The 25,964-nt window shown below is 39.8% G+C and overlaps 1 protein-coding gene across 2 annotated transcripts in view; it reads left to right on the top strand.

Moving 5' to 3' along the window:
* The window catches only part of MIA3 (MIA SH3 domain ER export factor 3), a 441,987-nt gene that overhangs the window by 108,453 nt on the left and 307,570 nt on the right, over positions 1-25,964 (top strand). For both annotated transcript variants that reach the window (XM_069233852.1, XM_069233851.1), the window contains exons 7-8: positions 8,822-9,118; positions 23,024-23,139. In XM_069233852.1, the coding sequence (XP_069089953.1) occupies positions 8,822-9,118; positions 23,024-23,139 (413 nt within the window). The remainder of the gene's footprint in view (positions 1-8,821; positions 9,119-23,023; positions 23,140-25,964) is intronic.

Genomic DNA, 25,964 nt, shown 5'->3' with positions numbered 1-25,964 from the left:
GCAAAGAAAACTTTCCTGGAGTGCAGCGTCATAACTGGTGACAGTTTTGTTTTACAATATGTACATACATATACATATTTAAACCATGAGTAAATATACATTAGTTAAACAGGTTTAAAGAGTATGTGTGTAGTTTGTTATGACACAGTAGCGATACATATTTTCTAAAGAACTATATGTAACTCGAATATACATATAATCAGAAAAAATATTTATCAACATAGGCATGTACAGTCCATAGCTGTTTGAATATGGTGGTTATGAAGGAAAGAAACAACTCTTGAGTAGTTATCTGAAGACAAGATAGTTACCTGTGGCTCTTATAGTTGGGGGTAATGACTTCCATAGTTTGGCTGCTTGAACGGAGAAGGATGTACCACCTATAGTCTTTTTCTTGTATGATGGAGTTCTAAGGCCAGCATAACCGCAACAGATAAACAGGGAATGCAGATCAGTGTAAATCTTTCTCTGCCCACAAAGTGAACAGGGTTTGAAGAGAGATTTCACTCTGTCAGCCATGGTGGCCATGACAGTTGGTCACAGAGCCAAATAGACACAGCTGAATTATAATTGGTGGATACATTGATTTCAGAGTTTAATCTATGTCATGTATCAGAAAGGACTCAATACAAAGGTTGAATAATGCCACCAGAGGTAACCAATGATAACTGGGTATCAACAGCTAATAAACACAACTTCAACAAACACAGATGTTCAATCCTCATGAGAAAATGGGAACGGTTAAATTAACTAGTGAATTCCATTTGCATATCTTTAAAGCATAAAGAATAATGGACCTGACCGTAGTCACTGAGCACAGAGTATAATATATGTAATAACACCCTTGTCGTAAGAACCTGATAGACCGGAGAATGGTCATGCAATATGGGTTCTAAACTTTAAGTTTTTAACACCATTGTACTCCGAATCCCATCATGAGCACAAAGGTTAAAAAAAATTAAAAAAAATGCAGCACAGCCAGGATGGTCTCCCAGTTGGTGGTGAAGTGGGAAGCCCCCACCTGAGGTTGATGGCGGAGGGAGAAGCAAGGAAGATGCAGATTCACAAAAAATATTTTAGACTGGACCTGCGGCAAGCATTCCTTGATCCATCTCTTCCATGAAAGAAGTAGAAGAATTCTTGAGAGGCTTCTCAAGGTCATGAATGTTGTGCCTGTAGAAGCCCCGTTGCACCTTGATGGGGAGGCATGGTGCAACTATAATGCCACCATGCTCTTGAAGCGTCCTATTGAGGAGTCTGCCTTCTCCTTAAATAAAGGTTCTATGTTAATGGATGTGTCAACATAAATGTGTATTGGGAGCATGCTTCTCTTCTGACACACTGTGATAAATGCCATGCCCATATTGGATGTCTCCCAAGCAGCCAAAACAGGTTCTAATGATTCAATGTAAGGAGCTTGCAACTTCATTGGCTGCAAGCAACAAAGGCGATTCAAGCCCAGTGCTGCTGTTGGTGTTTTGATTGACAACAAAGGTAAAGGGGGTAAGCACTTCAGAAGACAATGACTGAATTGGGAGCATTTCAGATGCCAAAAGCATATGGAGGCATAGAGACTAGGTATAGAGGCAGGGGCCCCAGAGTCGCTAAACTCACAGGAGAGGCCCAACCTTGGGTATCAGCCCCAATACACGCTAGAGCAGGCTTAAAAATATCCCATATGGCCTGCTGAAAGGTCTCAACTTGGTAAGGTTGACAGATGAAGCCAGCAACTTCAGTTCCATCTTTTTGAGGACTGGGATGTGCTCATATGAAGAGTCGGGAATCTAATAACTTTGACGAAGTAAAGGACTTTTCCTTCCAGTGGCTCTTATTGAAGGTTTTTTTTATGAATTTCTTTTTGGAGGAGTATTGCTTGGTGGAACCCATTCCTTCCCATGAGACTTACCTAAAATAAAAGTGGAGAGGGGCATCTTTGGAGTGTCCTGGGTGCCCTGGTCAAGAATAGCTTGGCTTCTTCCTAGTAGCCTTCATGTGCACTGATGAGCATTTGATGCAGGTTAGAAATGATTGTAAAGACTTAGCTCTTGAACTATGGTCATTTCCTCAACTTCACTCTAGGTTCACATTACACAAGTAGAAGTTAGAATAGTAAATCTGCTCATTTGCAATAATGGTACTTCTAATCAGCTCTGTGTTTATGAGAGGGTTGAAGCAATGACACACATCCTTTTAATGATGCTTTTGTTTTTTACTGGACTTGGCACCACTCTGAACAAGTACCATTAGGGAACCAAAATCCAAATGATTCACAAGAAATACTGCTTTGAAACTTAGTCCAACCATTGCCTAGCTACTGTACAGTAATCATAGGATTATCCTATTGCTTTAGTTTGGACTTAATTTTCCAGAATTGTGCTCCCAGAGGTCTTCTCAAGTAGTAACTAAGCTTTTCATCAAATGCACCCAAACCTCCTTAATTAGAGAATGAGTAAACTCAGCTGGTGGTAGTCTTGGACAAGAAAGAACCTGTTTGCAAATAGCTGCTGCTGCAGAATCTACTGTGCACAAATATCTAATTTGATAATGCTAAGTGATTAACTTCCAACAGTGCAATTAATAATCACTGTCTTAACATTCCCGGTTGTCACATTTGGTCTTGGAACCTGACCCAATATTCTTCCACTTTAATTAACCAAGTTGAATAATGCAAATATCACTGGCAGCACATCGGAGTGATCAAAAGGGCCCAAAACCTGAGAACTCGGGACCTATTTCAGCTAACCCTGAAGGAAGACAGATCTGCCACTGTCCTTTTGGAGTACAATTGAAAGTCCTTTCTTCATCTGCCGTAATGGGGTTAGCCAGTATCTCAGATTTTCTGAATGTTTGTGGCACACAATCTACAAATATTGATGGACAGACAAGTGCAGCTCCCTGTCGCTGTGTGCTAGCAGCACAATATGAAAGACCGTTCTATGTAGTGAAAGCTCCTTGTGACACTTCTGTTCAATGAGTCTTGGACCCCAGATCTCCACCTGTCACTAGTGTTTTCTGCAGCTGTCACAGTTTACACATTAACACTCATGAAACAAGCTCTACAAAACTAAATATACAACATGCATACTAAAAACTCTCAACAAATGAGCTTTCTAAAGTTGCATATGGAAAGCTGATCCTAAAGCTGGTTTTAAAGTAAAATCTGTGGCGCCTCCCCAAATCATACAGCTTTCTAAGATCACCTCCCACACCAGCCATATACATATCTATAGGCTGTAAACCTTAGAAGAATTTGAATAATACATACATCATGAACCCAATGTATTGTTTTTGGTAGAAAACAACAGTATACACTTCAGCATCAAAATGTTGTAGAACTCTAAAAGAGTATATATTTATATTAAATAAAACATGTAGTTTTACACCAAAATAACACATTTCTGTAATCAACATTACATGTCCTAATATCTATAGCCCAATTGAAATATACCTGTATGTTGTTGTAATATTTACATCCCATAGCCCTTTCATCTCAGGCCATCAGATGCACACCCCTATATAAAGCACAGACAGCCTTACGTCGTGCCACAACTGTTTTCAATATCCTAAACACAATTGTGTAAGATAATAAAGAGAGTCCTATACAAGGTATTGTTCAGAGTGAGGCGAATATGACATTGTGGATAAAAACTCATTCCCACTACCCTGGCTGCTGAATTATGTAAAGCCTTTACCCATCTAATCAACCATACTCTGAATTCCCATCCGTTGCATGATATCTAGACATAACTTATCAGGAGCCTTCTCAGCATCTAAGGGGATGATACTGACCTCTTTATTGAGCACACTAGCAGAATCATGTAATGTTATCACATTATTAGTGTGGGTTGTTGTATCCCTTCCAGAGATAGATCTGTTATTGTCGACTAACTATATATCCAATTACCCTATTCAAATGTATAGCCAGAATTGTAGACTGTATTTTTGCATCTACAATTATCACAGAAATTGGCTGGTATGATCCTCACGTCTCTGTAAGGGTTCCCCTCTTTTTTAAAAGCACTGTCATGGTGATAAGCTACCAAAATGGTAGTGTTCCACAACCCCTGTATACCCCCTAATCATTTCTAACATTATTGGTGCCAACATATCAAAACATTAAAAAAAATTTCTAAAGGAATGGAATATTCTCTTATAGCATTTCAGTGAATGACTGAATAGCCACTATAACCTCTTCTAAAGGAATCAGAGCTTCCAGCGCTTTGGCCTGTTCATTTGTCAGTTTCCGAATGGTTACTTGCTCCAGGCAGGTCTCCAATTCCACAGCAGTGGGATTATTGTCTTTAGTGTATAAATTCTGATAATAAAGCTGAAAATGCTTCATGGTATCATGACGTTGGGGGACAAGGTTGTCATTATTGTCTTTTATCTATTTGTTTAATCTGAATTTTGACATTTCCTAAATTTGTAATCCAGTTTTCATCCAGATATTTTCCCCATGTTCATAAGCCTAAACTTTTTTAAAAATAAGGATGCTTGTGCGGCGATCCCTTTAAGACGTCTAAATGGCTGTACTCTACGTACTAACATTTGAAGATAAATCTCTCACTCATTTAGCATATTTAACAACTCTGGTGTCCTTAATCACCAAAAATCAATAGAGCTCTTTTTATGATCAGCCATCATATTATTTTTGTTGCTTTTTTTGTATATGTTTTTTTAGCATCCCATGCTGCTACTGTAGAAGTTGTGCCCAGGCTAAATGACAAACTCCTTAATTGGCTGCCCAATATATTTGCTATATTCCATGTCTTTGAGAAGTGTTTGTTCAAAGGTCGACTGTTTCACTACCTTGTTTCTTAGAGAGGGTTTAACAGAAATTAGCAAAGGGTTATGATCAGATGTAATTTGAGGGCACATTTCAATTTGTGCATGTAGCTGAATTGCTATGAATGCCATGTTTATAAGAGAATATTTATTTCTGAATATGGGTAGTATGTGAATCCTGGCTTGCTACCTTTTTAGTGACACCAAGACATCTGCTTAGCCATGTATTTGTATAAACTTTATTATAGCTCTTTCTACATGTTGCATCCGAAAACATGGTTTAGGTTTGGTAGAGTATATTTTGCAGTAGACAGCTAAAATCACTAGTCATTATGGGGCCCACCCACTCAGTACCCTCAAGAGCATGGAAATCAAATATCTTTGCTTTCTGTAGTAGGGCCCTGTATGGCAAGTACAACATAAAGTTTATGATCCAGAAGAATCTGAGTGATAACCTGTCCACAGGCATCAGCCTCTGTTAAAATCACTTCCACAACCCTCTTTTTAGCCTGAATTGCCATGCTTGTGAGTTTCACACTACCAGTTCATGTGCGAGTTTCGTAAGCAGGACGCTGTGTTTAAACGAAGTGAGTCTCAAGTAAGCAAACCGCTTGAATTGATAAAGCTCTTCTCTGACCTGCTTCTGTTAATTAAGACTATTAAGGCTTCCTACATTACAACTTACATTTTTCAAAAATGTCATTAGACCAGCTATTTATTACACTTGCATTCTGCTCGTAGCACACTCTCAGCTCAGCATGTAAGCCTACTATTAGGTTTAATTGCCTCATCTTTCCTATCTTCTTCTTCTTCTTCTCCTCTTTAAGCTATGCTCCCATTTCTTCCATCGGTATCCCTCCACAAACTGATTTCCTCCCTTAGGTAAAATAAACCCCATTCTAGCAGCAGCGGATGGCCATCCATCCCACCACCACTGCTTAGTAATACTTCACCTCACAAATAAATGTACAGTTTCATCTGCCTTAAGTGGGCTGGTGCTTCCACTAATGCTCAATAGATTATACAAACCATGCATGTTCCTATTACCTCTCTCCTTGTAATAATAACTAACAATCATTTATGGAAACCTTCCACAGATAGACCCAGCCTACGCCATCCATTTGGAACATTGCATAGCCCTTATTATACTTAAAGGAAGCAGCTGTATAACTATAAGTTGAATGTATCTTTTTCTTGAATAACAGAAGAAGACAGAGTAGTCATATTTAAGTTCATAATAATCATATTAAAATAAGTTATCTTTTTCATATCTTAATCAACATTGCTTGTATGAATACTTTTAGCTTTTCCGTGAATGTGCTCAGCTCCTTTTGAAAACCTCTTCTTCACCTTTCCAGTAGCTCTTTTATATTGACTTCAGAGATGCAAAACTAAATGTGCCCTTCCTTAAACTCTTCTAGGAACAACTGTGCCTCAGAGTCCTGAAGAGGTAAAATCATTCTACTTATCTTCCATCGACAGTTGAATGACAGAATTCAGAGTGAACAAAGAAAGTGCTTGAATAAACTGTTGAAGGCACCTTGGGCTCCTGAACTGATCATCTTTCTTAGAAGAAAATGTCAGTTAAATGTTATTACAGCTCTAAATTGTGTCCTGGATTTGAGCTTTTACTAAACTGAAATCTATGAGCTCAACAAATCTGTGAATCAAAATCTCTGCGTGTCAGTGAAGGCATGTTGGAAAAGAGCAACAATGAATTGGTGGCGGTCTTTACTTTCTACTCATTTCTTGATCCCCAGAACCCCAAGGTTATTTCTACACTGCTGATTTTCCTTATCTTCTGTCTACTACTGAATATCATAAACCTTTTTCTCCTGCTCATCCAGCTGATCCAACACCGTTGCCACCTCTTTCGGCAATGCATTTTTCCACTTCAGAGATCCGGTCTGTTATTGCATTAACATTCTCAGTAATTTGGTGAACAGTCACCTGTTTTTAAATTGTCTGTTCTGCTTTCTTCATAATGGGTATTCCCATCCCATCTCCCACTCTACGAGCATATTGTCCTTGTCTCTATTTTTTATGCTCTCCAATTGCCTGCTCTATTTTTGTTTTTCACTGTCCTGGTTCATGGCTTTTAGCTTCGTGTTGAAGTTCTTGTGTGGCCTTCCAACAGTATATTCAAGGTTATAATATGTGTGAGCCTCCATCACTATGGGCCTCATTACGACCGTGGCGGCCGGCGGTAAGCTGGCAGTAACACCTCCGACAGGCTGGCGGTGTTCCGCCAGCTATTATGACCGTGGCACAATAGCCACGGACATACCGCCGGCCCCTCCACTGTACCGCCAGGCTTCTGCCTGGCGGTCATAATCCCCAACCACCAGCCTGTCCACAGCGGTAAACACCGCCATGGAAAGGCTGGCGGTAAGGGGGGCTTGGGGTGCCCCTGGGGGCCCCTGCACTGCCCATGCACTTGGCATGGGCAGTCGAGGGCCCCCCAGGCACAGCCCCAACGCGCATTTCCCTGCCCGAATTTCGGGCAGTGAAATGCGCGACGGGTGCTACTGTACCCGCTGCACATCAACATTGCCGCCGTCTCTATTACGAGCCGGCTGCAATGTTGATGTGACTTTTCCGCTGGGCCAGCGGACGGAAACACTGTAACCGTCCGCTGGCCCAGCGGAAAAGTCATAATAGGGAGACAGATATACCGCCAGCACTGGCAGTATACTGGCTCCCGCAGCTTCGGGGGTCTTGGAGAAAGACCGCCGAAGTTGTAATGAGGGCCTATGTCTTATGAACAACGCAATCCCTTTGCATAGTTGAGCTTTTGTTTCTGAAACCATTTTGGGTATACTCTGAGGTAGTGTCAAGTGACCAACCTGTTACTGTATACTCCTAGATCAGAGCCAGCAAGGCATCCTGCCACATCATAGGTACCATTGAGTTATTTCTGTTTGCATCAGTCAAGCACACCTAATTTCCCGCTAATGGCACTTATTTTGATCTCCATGTCTCAATCCATTCTTTCACCACAACTTCCTACCGACTCTGAAATGGGGCGCTAACATCCTACAGTCAGGCTGTTTAAATTCCTCCCTCTGAATTTGTAATTAATCCAGGCCCTTGCATGTTTCTTTTCTTCCCAGCATAGCTGTCTTGCCATATTTACCTACATACTCTGATGTCCCGTTTGATCTATAAGTATAAACAAATTCTCCATCTCCACCTGAACCTTGTCAGGCTTCTAATATGTCTCCTTAATGACACAACGTGACTGAAGCACATGCCCCCATGGACCTTTATCAGCTGTGCTCTGACAAATCGCCATCTGTAGACTGACCCACTGGAACATTAGCTCATCACATCTCACTGTATTATAGTACGTCATGTGTTAATTTGGGGGAAACAACCTCAAGATAAAAAAAAACTCTTGGTGAGAAAAAGTGGGATGGCAAAAACAAAAAACATAAAAGCAGCCAATTATTAAGGGATATGACAAATGCAATATTTAAGTTGTGGTATGAGGTAAGGACTATGTTAGAAGAAAGTAAGGGGGAAAGGGATGGTTTAAGGAAAGATGGCATTTGTGGGTCATTAAAAACAGGAATTATGTGGGGAATTAGAGAAATAACCTGATATTTTTGAAAATGCAAATAAAATAGAATCCAATTTTTAACCACCTTAATATGTTACCCAAGAGTAACTGCAGAATGATTCATTGACACAAAATCAACAAGTGGAACCATCACAATGCAACAAGAGAGAACATATTGCCTGATTTAAGAGGGAAGATGAAATAGAAAGCAAACGTAAGCTTATAGGATAACCTTACAGTGGAGGCTGAATAGATTATAGAAGCTGTTCTGAAAAGAATGACAGTCTTGTCAGGAGACAAGTGAGAAATATGTAATTGTAAGGTGATATTTAGAATTACTGTAAGTAATAATTTGGGTTTGTTTTATTTGAATAACACATATTCCAAACCATGTCTAAATAAACGGAAACATCTTAGATTAGAACTAATAATTAAAAAAATAATACATTTGTGCCTTTAATCTTATTCTAACAGTCATGGAAACTAGAAAAAATACTAAATTGGACATGCACGAGGTGGACAATGTAGCAGACATCACTACGAATGAGCCCAAAGAGAAGGGGAAGAAAAAACCCAGTTGGATTGCAGACACTCTAAAACCACATCCAGTGGGAAAACTGAAGCCAGAAATGGAAAGCTTGGAAGAGCCCAGTGCCATAGAAAGTAAAGATGCCACAGAGACCAATACAATTGGGGAAAGTGATCAAGTTACAGACGAGTCTTCTGGAGCTTTTGTATCGGAACAAAAAATTACTGAAGATTCTGATTCAGGTAAGCATTCATCCAAGCGCATTGAGAACCATGATGCTCAAAGCCTTCAATGTTTTAACTGAGACTAGTATTGTTTGCTCAGGTGCAAACAAGAAGAGGACATCCTGAAAATGTTATCAAAACCTTTAAATTCTGTAATATGAATGACTTCTTCTGGCTTTTTCCACTTTGTTTATTAAAGTGAAACACACTTTTTATTGCAAACCATGCATTATTTGAGAAGCCAATGGCAGAGGTAAAATTGTAAACTTACACAAAATATTTTTGAATGAGTTATTTCACATACATTAAAAGTTTTTTCTGCACCACTATAGAAGTGCTTCATGGGAACCTGTGTAAGCGGTTTGGAAAAATGTTAGAGAGGCATCTTGAGATCCGGAGATATTTAATGTAAGCCAAAACTACTCTGGTGGTTGTTATGTTTGGTGCAATCTGACTGAGCGGTTTTGTTGCAGTTTCCATGTGTTTGTTTCACTAAGTTAGCAATTGGAATTGCTCTTTTTGGTTGTTCTACCAGAACTGAAAAACACAGAATGTCTACTGACTCCACATGGCACCTGGTAGGTTTAGTTCACAGAGAGGGGGACTTGAGACACAGTAGTAAGGCTGTCCAGTGAGTCTTGCAGCAGCTGTTCCTGTAGTCAGCCTTCACAACAGTGTGTGCCATTCTCCATTACTGCACTATGGAGCATTCTTGTAGGATTAGCCTTGGTTGGAGCATTAATTGAGCGTGAATGCTGTTATCAATGATCTGTGGTCTGAATACTTCAGAAATATTTAGTGTTTCCTTCAAATGTAATACAGGTGGTTCTCATATAACATGTCTGAGTACTTTGAATGCTTGTTCTATCTCGCTATACTGACCAGAGGCATATTTGGTATATCAGTTCAATGGCTTTAGCAGAACACTTGTATCCACTCTCTCTCTCTTTAGCTCTCTCCAGCCATTGATAGTACCGCTTTCCAAATATGCACAGCCACAACAGAAAGAAGTGAACTAAGTCAACATAGTTAATCCGAATGTTGAAGAGATAAGTGTGGTCCAAACTATATCTTATTCAATATTATAACCAGTCCCACACTGATGGCCTAAAGGTAAGTTAAATGAGGTAGAGGAAAGCAGGGTAAAATAGTTTACCTTAACACTGTGGAACGAGATGTCTTGCAATACTTTTGAAGAGCTGCCTATGTCACTTTATCAAAGTGAAGGCTTGTGCTGTGTTTAGTTGGAAGGTTAATTGGAACGAAGCATAAACTTGTGGAATTGACAGTCTGCACAAATTAAAGAGGGTTGGATTTCAGGAAGGTCAACTTTGAAAACACTGGAACTGCATCAAAGAGCTGTTTGGATAAAGTAGTATCTGGATTGACAAGAAGTAATAATGGTAACGATATAGGGAGCTTTACAATAAGAAAGGAAAACTGCACTCCTGGTACTGGAAAGATGTGGAGGAAAAGATGAGCAAAATGTTGTCTTCTTAGAAAGTAATGAATTCCAGCGGGTATGCTTTGAACATGGTTAGGAGGCAGAAGACCTTCACTGTTCGAAAATGAATACCGGTGGTGTTTACTGCATTTCCATTGTCCTGCATTTGCCCAGACCTGCTTGCTTTACCCACAACTTTTTGGGAAGCACAAGAGAAGAATTGAAATAATGAAAGCAGAAGTGTGCGTAGGCAACTTGAAAAAGAGGAATAAGAGTGAGATATTACTGTACGAGATATTTGCTGTTTGTACAACTGAGAGGCAGGTGTGTAGATGGAAATTCCTCTATAGGAAAATGAGCATTACTGGAAGAATAAAGAGAAGTAGAATCGGATGCCTTGTGGATATTCCACGTTTTCGGAAGAGGTTAATTACGAATCCCCAGTTTAGAATTCTGTCTATCCTCTCCAAAATCCATTCTGTGCCTAAGTAACAAAAGTATTTAATGTTGTTTTTATAAGCCAGATAAAGTATTATGATTCTTCATTCATAACCAACTTGCCTTACATGTAAACTTTTGGTGATGCAGAATTTAAAGACATCCAGTTCAAGTTAAGTGTCCTCTTGAGTCAAGGGACATCCCTATTTTTTATTCTCACAATATTGATGGGGACATTTGGAGTTTGAGACAAATTCTAGCCTCTTATTAAAATATTTTGTAACAAACCTCCTAGAATGTCCTGAAAACATCAATTTAACTGATGTTATGTCTATTTACAAAATCAGTAGCTATCTAAGATAATAAACAAAATTAATTTAAAAAGTCAGGTGAGAGGGACATTATGGATACAGTCATAAACCTAAAAACACTAGGGCGAGTTGCTCAACAACAATTGCCTCTCCTTGAACTACCTTTGACCTCCCATGCCATAGATTGCATCGCAGATGACATAATTGACTTGGTCACTAGTAACAACACATATAATGTTACCATAGATAACACCAGTGACCTCAAGCGCTACAAAAAATAGCTATTTTGCTGTTTGCCGGTACTGGATATGAGGCCGTGTGACAGAACACCTTAGATTGGGTATTCTCACTTTGTCCTCACATGGTCTCACTAGTTTAATGGACTGGCAGGGAACCACTGAGCGACCAAGGGCAGAAAAGCATAACAACCATTCAAAGTCGATTTCCCCCCGGTCTCTCTCCACAATTATGCAGTGTTGTTTCAGAGTTCTCTATATTGTGCACTTTATAAATGGTATGCAAGAGTGAACATTTGGATCACCTTCAAATGAACAACCATGAAATCTTTTTTAATAATGCTTATATGTTTAAACGCTAGTACAACAATGCAATAGTTTAATGAAGCCTAAAACTTGTTTTTAACAGTTTAAGGCCCACAGGTGGCGACCACTTGGGAGTGTCCACAACGCCAAAAGCCACACCTCCGTAAGCGCCACTTTAAGATCCAGACTGAGCAGGCATCAGTTACTGTGCCCAAACTCAGACTGCATGAGTTGCAGCAACATTTGGTAAAGATAGAAAACCAGAAGCAGTAAGAGGGAATGACAAAAGAGCATCAGCACAAATGTAGTTGGGAGAGTGATCCCACAGTGCATATAAAACAGGGTAGTCTCTGTCCTAAGGGAGAGAAATGTCCTGAATGTATATGGAAATTGACCAGAAGAAAAGCAAAATGTGTCCATAGCAGAATGGCATTCTACAATGAACACTCATAATCAATAACAAAGAACATATACAGCTAACACTGGATACCTGCCTTTGATCCTTGCTGATTGGGTGCACACCCATTGCTTTGACCTCCCTGACCGCCACTAAACTCATTGACTCTAACATTACATTAACTATTATATTGTATTGTATTGTAATAGTATTTATATAGCGCTTACTACCCCTGGTGAGGCGTCGAAGTGCTTTTCAGCGAGTAGCATGCTACTCTGGAACCCAAAATGAATTAGTGGTGGATTAGTATAGGGAAATATGAGTATAGTTTTAGTATTATGAGTTAATTTGAACCGTGGATATGTGAGTTTGTTAGTTGGATTGACTGGAGTAATGGAGGGGTGGAGGAGGGAAGAATTCAGAAGTGTTAATTGGGAGTTTATGGTAATAGGATTTAGGGTTGGGATGAGTAAAGGGGGGATGAAAGAGGGGAGAATCTGTGGAAAGGGTTAGGGAGATCATAGTAGCAGGAGGGGTTTTGGATGAGTTAGGGGTGAGATAAATGAGGGAGAATTTAGTAGGGTTGTTTGGAAGTTCATGGTAGTAAAGTGAGGTTTGGGTGAGTTAGATGTGGAAGAGGAGTGAAGAGCTTAGGCAGGGTTATGTAGGAGATGAAAGTAGTAGAACGGATTTGGGATGAGTCAGAGTGGGAATGGAGGATAGATTGATAGAGACATGACATATGGTGATGGGTAGACAAAGTGTGATATAAAATGAGAGCAGGGATTCAAAAGTATCTGATATAATATAATATATATACATATATTTATATGTTCGATGGCATGTGTAGCTGCAGATACACATGCTGTGCACATCCCGCCATCTGGTGTTGGGCTCGGAGTGTTACAAGTTGTTTTTCTTCGAAGAAGTCTTTTCGAGTCACGAGACCGAGGGACTCCTCCCATTTCGACTCCATTGCGCATGGGCGTCGACTCCATCTTAGATTGTTTTTTTTCCGCCATCGGGTTCGGACGTGTTCCTTTTCGCTCCCTGTTTCGGGTCGGAAAATTAGTTAGAATCTCGGAAAAAACGTCGGTATTGTTTGCGTTCGGTATCGGGTTAGCTACAACAGATCGACACCGAATTTTGAAGAGCTCCGGTGGCCCTTTGGGTTTTTTTTTCGATCCCCCGTCGGGGCCTGGTCGGCCCGGCCACGTGCGACTTCAAGGCTGATGGAACAGACCCCATTCCGCTTCTGTCCAAAATGCCATAACAAGTATCCGTATACGGATCAGCATCTGGTCTGTAACTTGTGCTTGTCCCCAGAGCACAAGGAAGATACTTGTGAGGCCTGTCGAGCGTTTTGGTCCAGAAAGACGTTAAGAGACCGAAGAGCCAGAAGACTGCAGATGGCGTCGACGCCGACAGGACAAGAGGTTTTCGAAGAGGAAGAGGAAGATTTCTCTATCCACGAGTCGGACTCGGAAGAGCTTGAGGCCGAAGAAATGCCGAAAACCGTGAGTAAGACGTCGAAACATAAGACTCACAAGAAGTCAACAAAAGCCCAGGGGACGCCACAGCCAACAGGCCATGGCTTAACCCAAAAAATAGGTGACCGAGCCAAGGCACCGAAAAAAGGCACGCTGGTGTCGAAGTCATCCGACTCCGGTCGAGATACCGCCACACAGCAATCTCGGACCCGAGACATCGGCTCAGAGAAATTTCGGCACCGAGAAACCTCCACGCCGAAAATGACAAAGGTTTCTTCGGAGCCTAAAAAGACATCCGAAAAAATTTCGGTTCCGAAACATCCAGCCTCGGAGCCGAAAACAGGTTCCTATACAGAGGAACAAGGATTGTCCTCCCAAATGCAAAAACATAGATTTGGAGAGGAACTTCAAGCTGTAGAGCCAGACTATACTCAAAGAAGGCTCCACATTCATCAAGACACAGGGAAGAGAACCACTCTTCCCCCAATTAAAATAAAAAGAAAACTTGCCTTTCAAAAAAAGGACAAGGAGCCACAGGCAAAGGTGGCAAAGAAAACAACTCCACCACCGTCTCCACCACCATCAGTGCACACATCACCAGTAGCAACTCCACCACTGATGCACTCCCCGACTCAACATTATCCCTCATAGTGATTGGCAAAGACAATTTTGAAATTAATGTAGTGAAAGTAGTGGCACCAACACGGTCACCTAGATATTTTATTAGTTATGTTTGTTTTGTAGCCCAGTGGGACTGGGAATTGGTAGACTTATAAAGCTTTTTTAAAGGTATACAAATATGGAAACAAGGGCAGCCAAATGATTGCAGAGAGCAGAATGCTTGTTTGGGAAAGAAAAAAAGACCAATGGGACAATAACAAAACCAATGGGAGAAACAGTGGACCCAGATATGGAAAATAATTTGAAATTCTTGTACTTAAAACTGAAATGTTTATTGAAAAAGGAAATGACAAAAAGTTGGGAATGTCTGACACTGGAGAAATATATAGAGGTGGGGAGAGTTCCCAGAGGCTTAAGGATGTTTACACTAACCATTCATCCGGGTACTAAACCAGAGATGCTTGAGGAATGGGGGGCCAATAGCACGGAATGCTAAAAAATTATGATGTGCATTATTTTAAATATGCCAAAAAGGATAGTGAGGACATTTTGAAAAGTATAAAGGAGATAAAGGATAAGATTACATCATTAAACAAGGAGGATGAGAGTGATAAATTGAGACAAACAGTGGAGAACAATTTAGAAAAATATGAAAAGGTGATTGAAGAACGTTAACAGAGAAAATATAGGAGAGATGAGATGGATTATGCAACTGGAAGAATACTAACATTTGCTAAAAGATTTGATGTGTTGAAACAACAAACTGGCATAGGTGCTGGGATCATGATGCATTCCCCTGAAACATCAATTAGCGAATCAGATTCAGAATTAAGTGAAGGTGAAGGGACATCAACACAAATCAGAAAAACTACTTTTTTAGACAAAATGAAATTGATTAACATGGATCAGAGAACACCAAGAGACAGAGGCAGAGGTCAGACACGAGGACGAGGAAGGAAGTTTAGAGTGGCACGAGGAAACATCGGAAAACAAGAAGGGAATCAGGGAGGAACAAGAGGGTACCCATTGTGAAGCAAACAAAAGAACCAGATGAATCAATAGAATGTAAACAAAATGAAAATGTGATTGTAAATCTTTCAAATCATGAGCTGACTTTACAAGAAAGGACTCTCCTAAACAAAGGTTTAACATTTTGTCCAGAAAAACATTCTGACTATAAGGAGAGAAGCTTTGATTTATACAACTTTGTCCTAAAATGTAAATTGGCTAAATTCTTTTAAAAAAATGTTCTGAGAGACTCTGTACAGAATGATCTTGGGGCACCCATCTCCAATTTAATTATTGAACAGAAATCTGATGTCAAGACGGCGTACGATTTGATGTACAATCTGGAAGATCATGAGATATAGGAGACTCAAATCCTTGAGGAATTAGGAATAGATACTGGAGAACATTGCCACACTAACTTAAAGCCTCAATCCAAATGTTGTCCTATATTGCACCAGGCAACAGAATGGATATATTCCATGATCTTGGTGGTGGAAGAATTAGACAAATTGAAAAATATCAAAAAACACCAAAAAGGAAACATCATACTGCAAGAACGAAAAGCTCTCAAGGAACTTATGGAAAGTCCAAATCTGGAAATAAAACCGGCTGATAAGGGAGGTAATATAGTGATGATGGAGAAACAACAATATATGGAGGAAGCATATCGACAACTAAATGTAAAAAATCAGATAAGAACCCCCTTAATAAATTGACTTTAGAGCTAAATCAATATCTGGATATATGGCACAAGGAGGGCTTACTGAATGATGGGGAGAGAGTGTTTTTGAGAAATGAGAGTCCTATTATTCCTACAATATATTTTATCCCAAAAATACATAAGAGTCTTACTAAACCACCAGGACGCCTGATCATATCCAGTTGTGGATCACTTCATGAGAATGTCTCAACATATGTGGACCAGTGGCGGCCCGTCCTTTAGGGCGGAGGGGGCACGCCCCCCCCACCTTTTGCCCCCCATGAAGAGTGTCTGTCAGGCTGAACAAAGGTCAGCCTGACAGACACTCTTCATGTTCAGGTCAGGCAGCCAGGAGCAGACATGCGCGATTTGCGCAGGCTCCTGGCTGCCTGAGCTGAACTTTGCTGGGCTGAGGAGATCACAGCTCCTGTGGGCGTGACCTCCTCAGCTCAGCAAAGGTGCCTCGAGGCCCTCCCCTGGGTGACGAAGACACTCTCCCTGGGCGCTTCAGTTTAAGCCCTGAAGTGCCCAGGGCGAGTGTCAATCAGTGACACTTCGTCACAGAGTGGGGTGGGGTGGGGTCAGCAGTCTCACTGACCCCATCCCACTCTGTGACGAGGCTGGGACTGCTGCCTTCCCTTATTGGCTGACCTAAGGTCAGCCAATGAGAGAAGGCCGCAGTCCCAAGCCTCCTGGGACCTGGAGGCCGAAGGTAAGTGTGTGTGTATGTGTGTGATGTTTCAAATTGAATGTTTGGTGCGTGCATGCATGTTTCAATGGTATGAATGTTGTTAATGGATGTGCGTGTGTGCGTCTGTGAAAGAATGAGTATGTGTGATGTTTTAAAATGAATGTTTGGTGCGTGGTGCATGTTTGAATGGTATGAGTGTTGTTAATGGATGTGCGTGCGTGCTTGTCTGTGAGTAAAAGAATGAGTGTGTGTGCGTGCGTGCGTGCGTGTGTGTGTGCGTGTGTGTGCGTGCGTGTGTGCGTGCGTGCGTGCGTGCGTGCGTGCGTGTGCGCGTGTGCGTGTGCGTGTGCGTGTGTGTGTGTGTGTGTGTGTGTGTGTGTGTGTGTGTGTGTGTGTGTGTGTGTGTGTGTGTGTGTGTGCGCGCGAGCCCCGCCCGCCCCCCTCCCTCCTAAAGCTGCCTGCCGCCACTGATGTGGACTACTTTTTGGCTCCAATGGTATCTAATCTCAGCTCATATATTAAAGATACAGGTGACTTTTTTAGAGTTTTGGATGGGAGGAGGACGACAAACTAGTCACTATAGATGTAGTGTCCTTATACACATCCATTAGTCATGAGGTAGGGCTAACAGCGGTACGCTACTTCTTACAACAACGTGACATTGGCAAGCTTAAGCATTCACAAATGCTTTTGAAAATGATCTATGTTTGAGAAATAATATCTTTCTGTTCAACCATCAATTGTATGCCCAAATTTGCGGAACAGCGATGGGTATTTCCTTTTCAACCAGTTACGCAAATCTCACCATGGGTTGGTGGGAGAAACACATGGCCTGGGGAGAAGAGAATGAAGAGCTTGCAGAAAAAAGCAATAATAGGGCTGAGGTACATAGACGATCTCTTCATTATTTGGAATGGAACAGAAGGAGAAATTGTTTCAGTATTTTGAAAAGTTGAACCAGAATGATTTGGGTCTACAATTTACTTACAGTATGAGCACAAAATGTATCCAATTTTTGGATGTACAAGTATATATAGAGAATAATAAAATTGAGACCACTCTGTTTCGAAAGGCAACATCAACGAACAGCATACTGCCTGGAGACTAAAAAGGAGTATACCATATGGTGAATTTATTAGCATCAAACAAAATTGCTCTACTGAACGAGAAATGGAAAAAAAGTTCATTGAAACAAGACAAAGATTTATTCAGAGAAAATATAAATATAAAGATATTAGATCTGGAGAACAAAAATCAAGATCTCGGGCAAGGGAAGAAAAATTAAATAAACCAATGATTGATACAACAAAGGAAGGACAAAATATCAGATTGGTAATGACATATAGCAAAGAGAATCATTTAATCCTAAATATTTTGAATACATACTGGGATGTGTTAAAGAAAGATCCAGATGTTGGAAAAATGATTGGAGACAGACCAATGGTAACTTATAAAAAGGTACCATCTCTTCAAGATCTATTAGTGAACAGCCATTTCCAAATGAAGAAATCGCCAAATTGGCTAACCGCTCAGACAACTGGGTTTGTATGTTGTGGGAAATGTAAAGCGTGCCGAATAGGGATCAATATCAAAGAATTTTCAAATCATCGTGGCAATAAATTGGTGATTAACAAGAGAATTACCTGCAACACAACCCATGTGGTGTATATAATAGAATGTTTCTGTGGTTTACTACGTTATTTGGGAAGTACGATTTGCTCCCTAAAAAAACGTATTCTGGAACATATAAGAGCTGTACAAAATAAGGATATGACATATGCTATGGCTAAACATTTGATGGTACATGAGGGTGCAAATTGGACAAATCTGAAATTTTTTGGAATTGCTAATATTGATTGTAGTGAGAGAGGGGGAGATCGAGAAATCAAATTGAGACACCTGGAATCACGGTTTCAAATCCATCTTAAAACTAAGATCCCGAGGGGACTCAACGGAGAAGAGGAACTCCACTATCATTTATAATTGGGTGCCTTGAAATAGACATGTTTGAACAGTTAATACATGGATATTAAGTTGAACACATGAAAATATGAATAGACTATGACTATTGATTTTGAAGAATAGTTAACCCTCCTTTCTTTTTGGGATCCATGCTAGGCTTATTGATTATCATATAATATGTAGACCCCTCTCATTCTTTCTTTCCCAACTTATATATGAATTAGTTTTCACTAATATTTGCTTTGAATTCTCCTGGACTCTGGTTGGTTTACATGCACCTGTTAACTAGTTTTATTGGGAAATATATATGTTTTGTTTGGATATGTGGTTTTAAAGTTCACTACATGTCCCATAATGCACTATATATGTTAGAGATGAGAGACTATAAATAACAAACATAGAAGAAAGACATATGCACTGTGAACAAGACCGAGCGACCGAAACGCATCGGTGGTGATGGTTGGTGATGCACATATTTGATTAAATAGCAAAGAAAACTTTCCTGGAGTGCAGCGTCATAACTGGTGACAGTTTTGTTTTACAATATGTACATACATATACATATTTAAACCAGGAGTAAATATACATTAGTTAAACCGGTTTAAAGAGTATGTGTGTAGTTTGTTATGACACAGTAGCGATACATATTTTCTAAAGAACTATATGTAACTCGAATATACATATAATCAGAAAAAATATTTATCAACATAGGCATGTGCAGTCCATAGCTGTTTGAATATGGTGGTTATGAAGGAAAGAAACAACTCTTGAGTAGTTTTCTGAAGACAAGATAGTTACCTGTGGCTCTTATAGTTGGGGGTAATGAATTCCATAGTTTCGCTGCTTGAACGGAGAAGGATGTACCACCTATAGTCTTTTTCTTGTATGATGGAGTTCTAAGGCCAGCATAACCGCAACAGATAAACAGGGAATGCAGATCAGTGTAAATCTTTCTCTGCCCACAAAGTGAACAGGGTTTGAAGAGAGATTTCACTCTGTCAGCCATGGTGGCCATGACAGTTGGTCACAGAGCCAAATAGACACAGCTGAATTATAATTGGTGGATACATTGATTTCAGAGTTTAATCTATGTCATGTATCAGAAAGGACTCAATACAAAGGTTGAATAATGCCACCAGAGGTAACCAATGATAACTGGGTATCAACAGCTAATAAACACAACTTCAACAAACACAGATGTTCAATCCTCATGAGAAAATGGGAACGGTTAAATTAACTAGTGAATTCCATTTGCATATCTTTAAAGCATAAAGAATAATGGACCTGACCGTAGTCACTGAGCACAGAGTATAATATATGTAATAACACCCTTGTCGTAAGAACCTGATAGACCGGAGAATGGTCATGCAATATGGGTTCTAAACTTTAAGTTTTTAACACCATTGTACTCCGAATCCCATCATGAGCACAAAGGTTAAAAAAATTTTTAAAAAATGCAGCACAGCCAGGATGGTCTCCCAGTTGGTGGTGAAGTGGGAAGCCCCCACCTGAGGTTGATGGCGGAGGGAGAAGCAAGGAAGATGCAGATTCACAAAAAATATTTTAGACTGGACCTGCGGCAAGCATTCCTTGATCCATCTCTTCCATGAAAGAAGTAGAAGAATTCTTGAGAGGCTTCTCAAGGTCATGAATGTTGTGCCTGTAGAAGCCCCGTTGCACCTTGATGGGGAGGCATGGTGCAACTATAATGCCACCATGCTCTTGAAGCGTCCTATTGAGGAGTCTGCCTTCTCCTTAAATAAAGGTTCTATGTTAATGGATGTGTCAACATAAATGTGTATTGGGAGCATGCTTCTCTTCTGACACACTGTGATAAATGCCATGCCCATATTGGATGTCTCCCAAGCAGCCAAAACAGGTTCTAATGATTCAATGTAAGGAGCTTGCAACTTCATTGGCTGCAAGCAACAAAGGCGATTCAAGCCCAGTGCTGCTGTTGGTGTTTTGATTGACAACAAAGGTAAAGGGGGTAAGCACTTCAGAAGACAATGACTGAATTGGGAGCATTTCAGATGCCAAAAGCATATGGAGGCATAGAGACTAGGTATAGAGGCAGGGGCCCCAGAGTCGCTAAACTCACAGGAGAGGCCCAACCTTGGGTATCAGCCCCAATACACGCTAGAGCAGGCTTAAAAATATCCCATATGGCCTGCTGAAAGGTCTCAACTTGGTAAGGTTGACAGATGAAGCCAGCAACTTCAGTTCCATCTTTTTGAGGACTGGGATGTGCTCATATGAAGAGTCGGGAATCTAATAACTTTGACGAAGTAAAGGACTTTTCCTTCCAGTGGCTCTTATTGAAGGTTTTTTTTATGAATTTCTTTTTGGAGGAGTATTGCTTGGTGGAACCCATTCCTTCCCATGAGACTTACCTAAAATAAAAGTGGAGAGGGGCATCTTTGGAGTGTCCTGGGTGCCCTGGTCAAGAATAGCTTGGCTTCTTCCTAGTAGCCTTCATGTGCACTGATGAGCATTTGATGCAGGTTAGAAATGATTGTAAAGACTTAGCTCTTGAACTATGGTCATTTCCTCAACTTCACTCTAGGTTCACATTACACAAGTAGAAGTTAGAATAGTAAATCTGCTCATTTGCAATAATGGTACTTCTAATCAGCTCTGTGTTTATGAGAGGGTTGAAGCAATGACACACATCCTTTTAATGATGCTTTTGTTTTTTACTGGACTTGGCACCACTCTGAACAAGTACCATTAGGGAACCAAAATCCAAATGATTCACAAGAAATACTGCTTTGAAACTTAGTCCAACCATTGCCTAGCTACTGTACAGTAATCATAGGATTATCCTATTGCTTTAGTTTGGACTTAATTTTCCAGAATTGTGCTCCCAGAGGTCTTCTCAAGTAGTAACTAAGCTTTTCATCAAATGCACCCAAACCTCCTTAATTAGAGAATGAGTAAACTCAGCTGGTGGTAGTCTTGGGCAAGAAAGAACCTGTTCGGAAAATAGCTGCTGCTGCAGAATCTACTGTGCACAAATATCTAATTTGATCATGCTAAATGATTAACTTCCAACAGTGCAATTAATAATCACTGTCTTAACATTCCTGGTTGTCACATTTGGTCTTGGAACCTGACCCAATATTCTTCCTCTTTAATTAACCAAGTTGAATAATGCAAATATCACTGGCAGCACATCGGAGTGATCAAAAGAGCCCCAAACCTGAGAACTCGGGACCTATTTCAGCTAACCCTGAAGGAAGACAGATCTGCCACTGTCCTTTTGGAGTACAATTGAAAGTCCTTTCTTCATCTGCCGTAATGGGGTTAGCCAGTATCTCAGATTTTCTGAATGTTGGTGGCACTCAATCTACAAATATTGATGGACAGACAAGTGCAGCTCCCTGTCACCGTGTGCTAGCAGCACAATATGAAAGACCGTTCTATGTAGTGAAAGCTCCTTGTGACACTTCTGTTTAATGAGTCTTGGACCCCAGATCTCCACCTGTCACTAGTGTTTTCTGCAGCTGTCACAGTTTACACATTAACACTCATGAAACAAACACTACAAAACTAAATATACAACATGCATACTAAAAACTCCCAACAAATGAGCTTTCTAAAGTTGCATATGGAAAGCTGATCCTAAAGCTGGTTTTAAAGTAAAATCTGTGGCGCCTCCCCAAATCATACAGCTTTCTAAGATCACCTCCCACACCAGCCATAAACATATCTATAGGCTGTAAACCTTAAAAGAATTTGAATAATACATACATCATGAACCCAATGTATTGTTTTTGGTAGAAAACAACAGTATACACTTCAGCATCAAAATGTTGTAGAACTCTAAAAGAGTATATATTTATATTAAATAAAACATGTAGTATTACACCAAAATAACATATTTCTGTAATTAACATTACATGTCCTAATATCTATAGCGCAATTGAAATATACCTGTATGTTGTTGTAATATTTACATCCCATAGCCCTTTCATCTCAGGCCATCAGCTGCACACCCCTATATAAAGCACAGACAGCCTTACGTCGTGCCACAACTGTTTTCAATATCCTAAACACAATTGTGTAAGATAATAAAGAGAGTCCTATATGAGGTATTGTTCAGAGTGAGGCCAATATGACATTGTTGTTTTCAAGTGTGCTTCACTTTGTGAATGGCTAAGCCTCTCTAGAAAAGACAGTTTGGCAGTGCTGAATGCTCTTACTTAATACATGTTACATTCCCAGTTGCTTCGAAGTTGACTACTCACGCTGTTTTTAGTGTTAAAAATGCATTAACATAATAAAATTAAATTTGGTTGTACCATATTTTATGGCAGTATATCGGAAGGAGGAGAAAGTAAATGAAGAAAGTCGCCTCGAAGCATCCATTGTGGTGTCCCTGAACAACATCTTTGCTTCAACGAAGGACACCTTAAGTCCATTGACCAAGAAGGCAAGTAGCTTACATATTTGAGTGGACTAATTGGTATATCTGTTTGCATATGTGAAACAATATCTATTGCATATCTTTCTCAAAATGTATTTCATTTTCAAAATGACAACCCTACAGCAGTTGTGGTTGGCATATGAAAATTCACTGTGGTTTCAAATTCTGTACAGACTTTAGTTCTGCTTAGTAAGTAACTGTGCCGAAAAGGTATGAAAATGGAACATTGGAATTGTGATGATATGGAAAGCCTTAGACAAGTATTTTGAAAGCTAAAATGGCTTAAAAGGACAACATTATAGGTGTAAATAGAAGTAGATTCATTATGCATTATCTGCTTGTCGACCAAGATATGCTAAAAGGAGACATTTGGCATTTTGAAGAATGGGTCTTCATTCCTGTGTCCAGTCTCTTGACATTGCATTCATGTTCCAATGGATGCCTGGTGTAGTGTTGGTAACCCTTTGAGTTTTGTTGTGTTCAGTTACTAATCTCAAAACATAGTTCTGGATATAAAATCTGTGTTTCATGTGATAGATAGTTTACATTGTTATGTTAGCACCTCATTATTTCACATTTCATGCCTCCCAGCGGATTTCTTGAGGGCGTGAGTTGGATCTGGAGTGAACACTAGTGAAAACACAGAGGAGGATGATAGTGACGGACCCTCATAAACTCCTTAAAAAGATTTGAATCTCAACCCTTTCCAGAAGCAGACGGTCATCAAATTCCCTGATCTCTTCTCAAACTATCTTCCAGAGGTCAGGCCATATATTTGACCAACAGATTTTTCTAGGGCCATTTCATGACCAGTGACTCTTTTTTGTTTGGTCATAAGATTTAGTTGGACTGATGAGGTTTGGGGTAGGCGTCATTACTTTGGAACATTACAATTTCAACCTAGAGTGCTCCTTTCCCAAAAATCAAGCAATGTAGTCATCAGTAGTGCTGAATATTTGGTATCTTCTTTTATTCTGTTGATATTCACATCATTCTAGCCAAGACACGGTTTATCACCAGGTAACTTCATCAGGGAAAGAATATCAGAACATTTTAGAACCACGAAACACGGGGGCGTGAGATACCCAGTTGTTGTTCATAGCACGACTAGTGAAGCAAAAAGAACAGCACCTATGTTTTCAATTTCATGATATTGAACCAATAAATACTGATCCTCTGGGTGAGACTAGGGAGTTGAAATTGCGGCAGACTGAGGCCCGGTGGATCATTAAATTAAGACCAGTTGAGAAGGGTCTAAATATTGACCATGAATTTCAGTATTTGTGGGTGATTGACAACCTTCAGTTTCATATTTTGGGTAGCACCCTATTCAGTTTCCCTTTTTCTTCTCACAGGAAATGAAATACAAATATATGTATTTTTCACAATTTGATCAGGGACCCTTATATGAGCAATAATTTAAAACAACATGCCTGACTCCACTACTAAGTATATTTAGACAGCACTCTTTTTACCCTAACTGCTGATATTAAGGTACTGCATATACAGCAACATGTTACAGTACCAGTATTGAACACCCATGTGTCCTCTAGTCTGACCCTCTGCATATTATTATAAGATTAATAAGACGAATGCTGTGTAGTTTTTTATTTTTATAATGCATATAATCAGAGAGATACCATCTTGGATTACCTCTTGCACGTAAGCAAGGACAAGATTATGTATTTTTGGATTACTTTAATACTTGATTTGGAATATATTATTTTATTTAGACATGCCATTTTATATATTAGGCCACTTGGTCGATTGCATCAGACGAAATAACACATCTAGTGCTTGCCTAGTATACCACTAATAATATGATGGCTCCTTTTGAGCAAAGCTAGTTACAAATTCAAGTAATAGTCCTTTTTATATTACTATACACAGACAGAAATAAATATATATATATATATATTCAGACCAGTGAATTACTAGCCTCAGAATATATTACTTTACAATATAATTATGACTTGAAAAATTCAGACTTGTACTATATGAGACAACATACACCTAGTACTTGCCTAAAATAGAACCAATATTACTACTCCTTTGAGTAAAGTTAGTTATGTAAATTAGAATTAGTCCTCTTTCCTTTCTAGTATTAAACATTATTAATAACACATCAAGACGACGCCCATGGTAAACGCCTTGCACACCCAGCACTATGGAAGACTTGACTGTCCAAACTACTGGTGGTAAGTGTTACTTTCACAAGCTCTTTGCAGAAATTTAGCATGCACTTCTGAAATAATTGGGACCACTATTTTTTCTTTACAGATAAGTAGCATATTGTTATATATAACATATTAACCATAATAACTTGTGGTGAGCTTCACACTGACATAACACTCCCATAACTAATTTGGAGTTGTATTTTACCTACAGACTAATGCATCTAGCCCTGATAGACTGCGTATTGTGCTTAACGCCCCCCACTTGTGACACACATATGACGTAGACCTTGTAGTTAAGCCAAAAGTGTCCAGTGATTTCCTTATCTTTCACTCTGATAATGTATTCTTTAATGGATTATTTCTTTAAATTATGTAAGTGAATCTTTAAATTATGTAAGTGAATCTTTTTTCCCCACCGGTAACCGAAATGAGGGAGATAATTTACTACTATGCTTGAACAGACAATTATTGTCTCTTACTCTCTTTAGGACAGCGTGGCACATATTGCTTCTTTTCTTCTATAAACTGGAGAGTAGTAACGTAATCTTATATTTCCAGATCTTGTAATCTGGTCACATATTCCGATGCAAAATCCTAAATACTGTATGCTATAGAGAGGGGCGCAATCTGGTCATACGCTTTCACGCTCAGTGA

This window comes from Pleurodeles waltl, chromosome 5 (genome assembly GCF_031143425.1).
Source record: "Pleurodeles waltl isolate 20211129_DDA chromosome 5, aPleWal1.hap1.20221129, whole genome shotgun sequence".
NCBI lineage: Eukaryota > Metazoa > Chordata > Amphibia > Caudata > Salamandridae > Pleurodeles > Pleurodeles waltl.
Note: the sequence above shows the minus strand (reverse complement) of the source record. Positions and strands in the feature narration are given on the sequence as shown.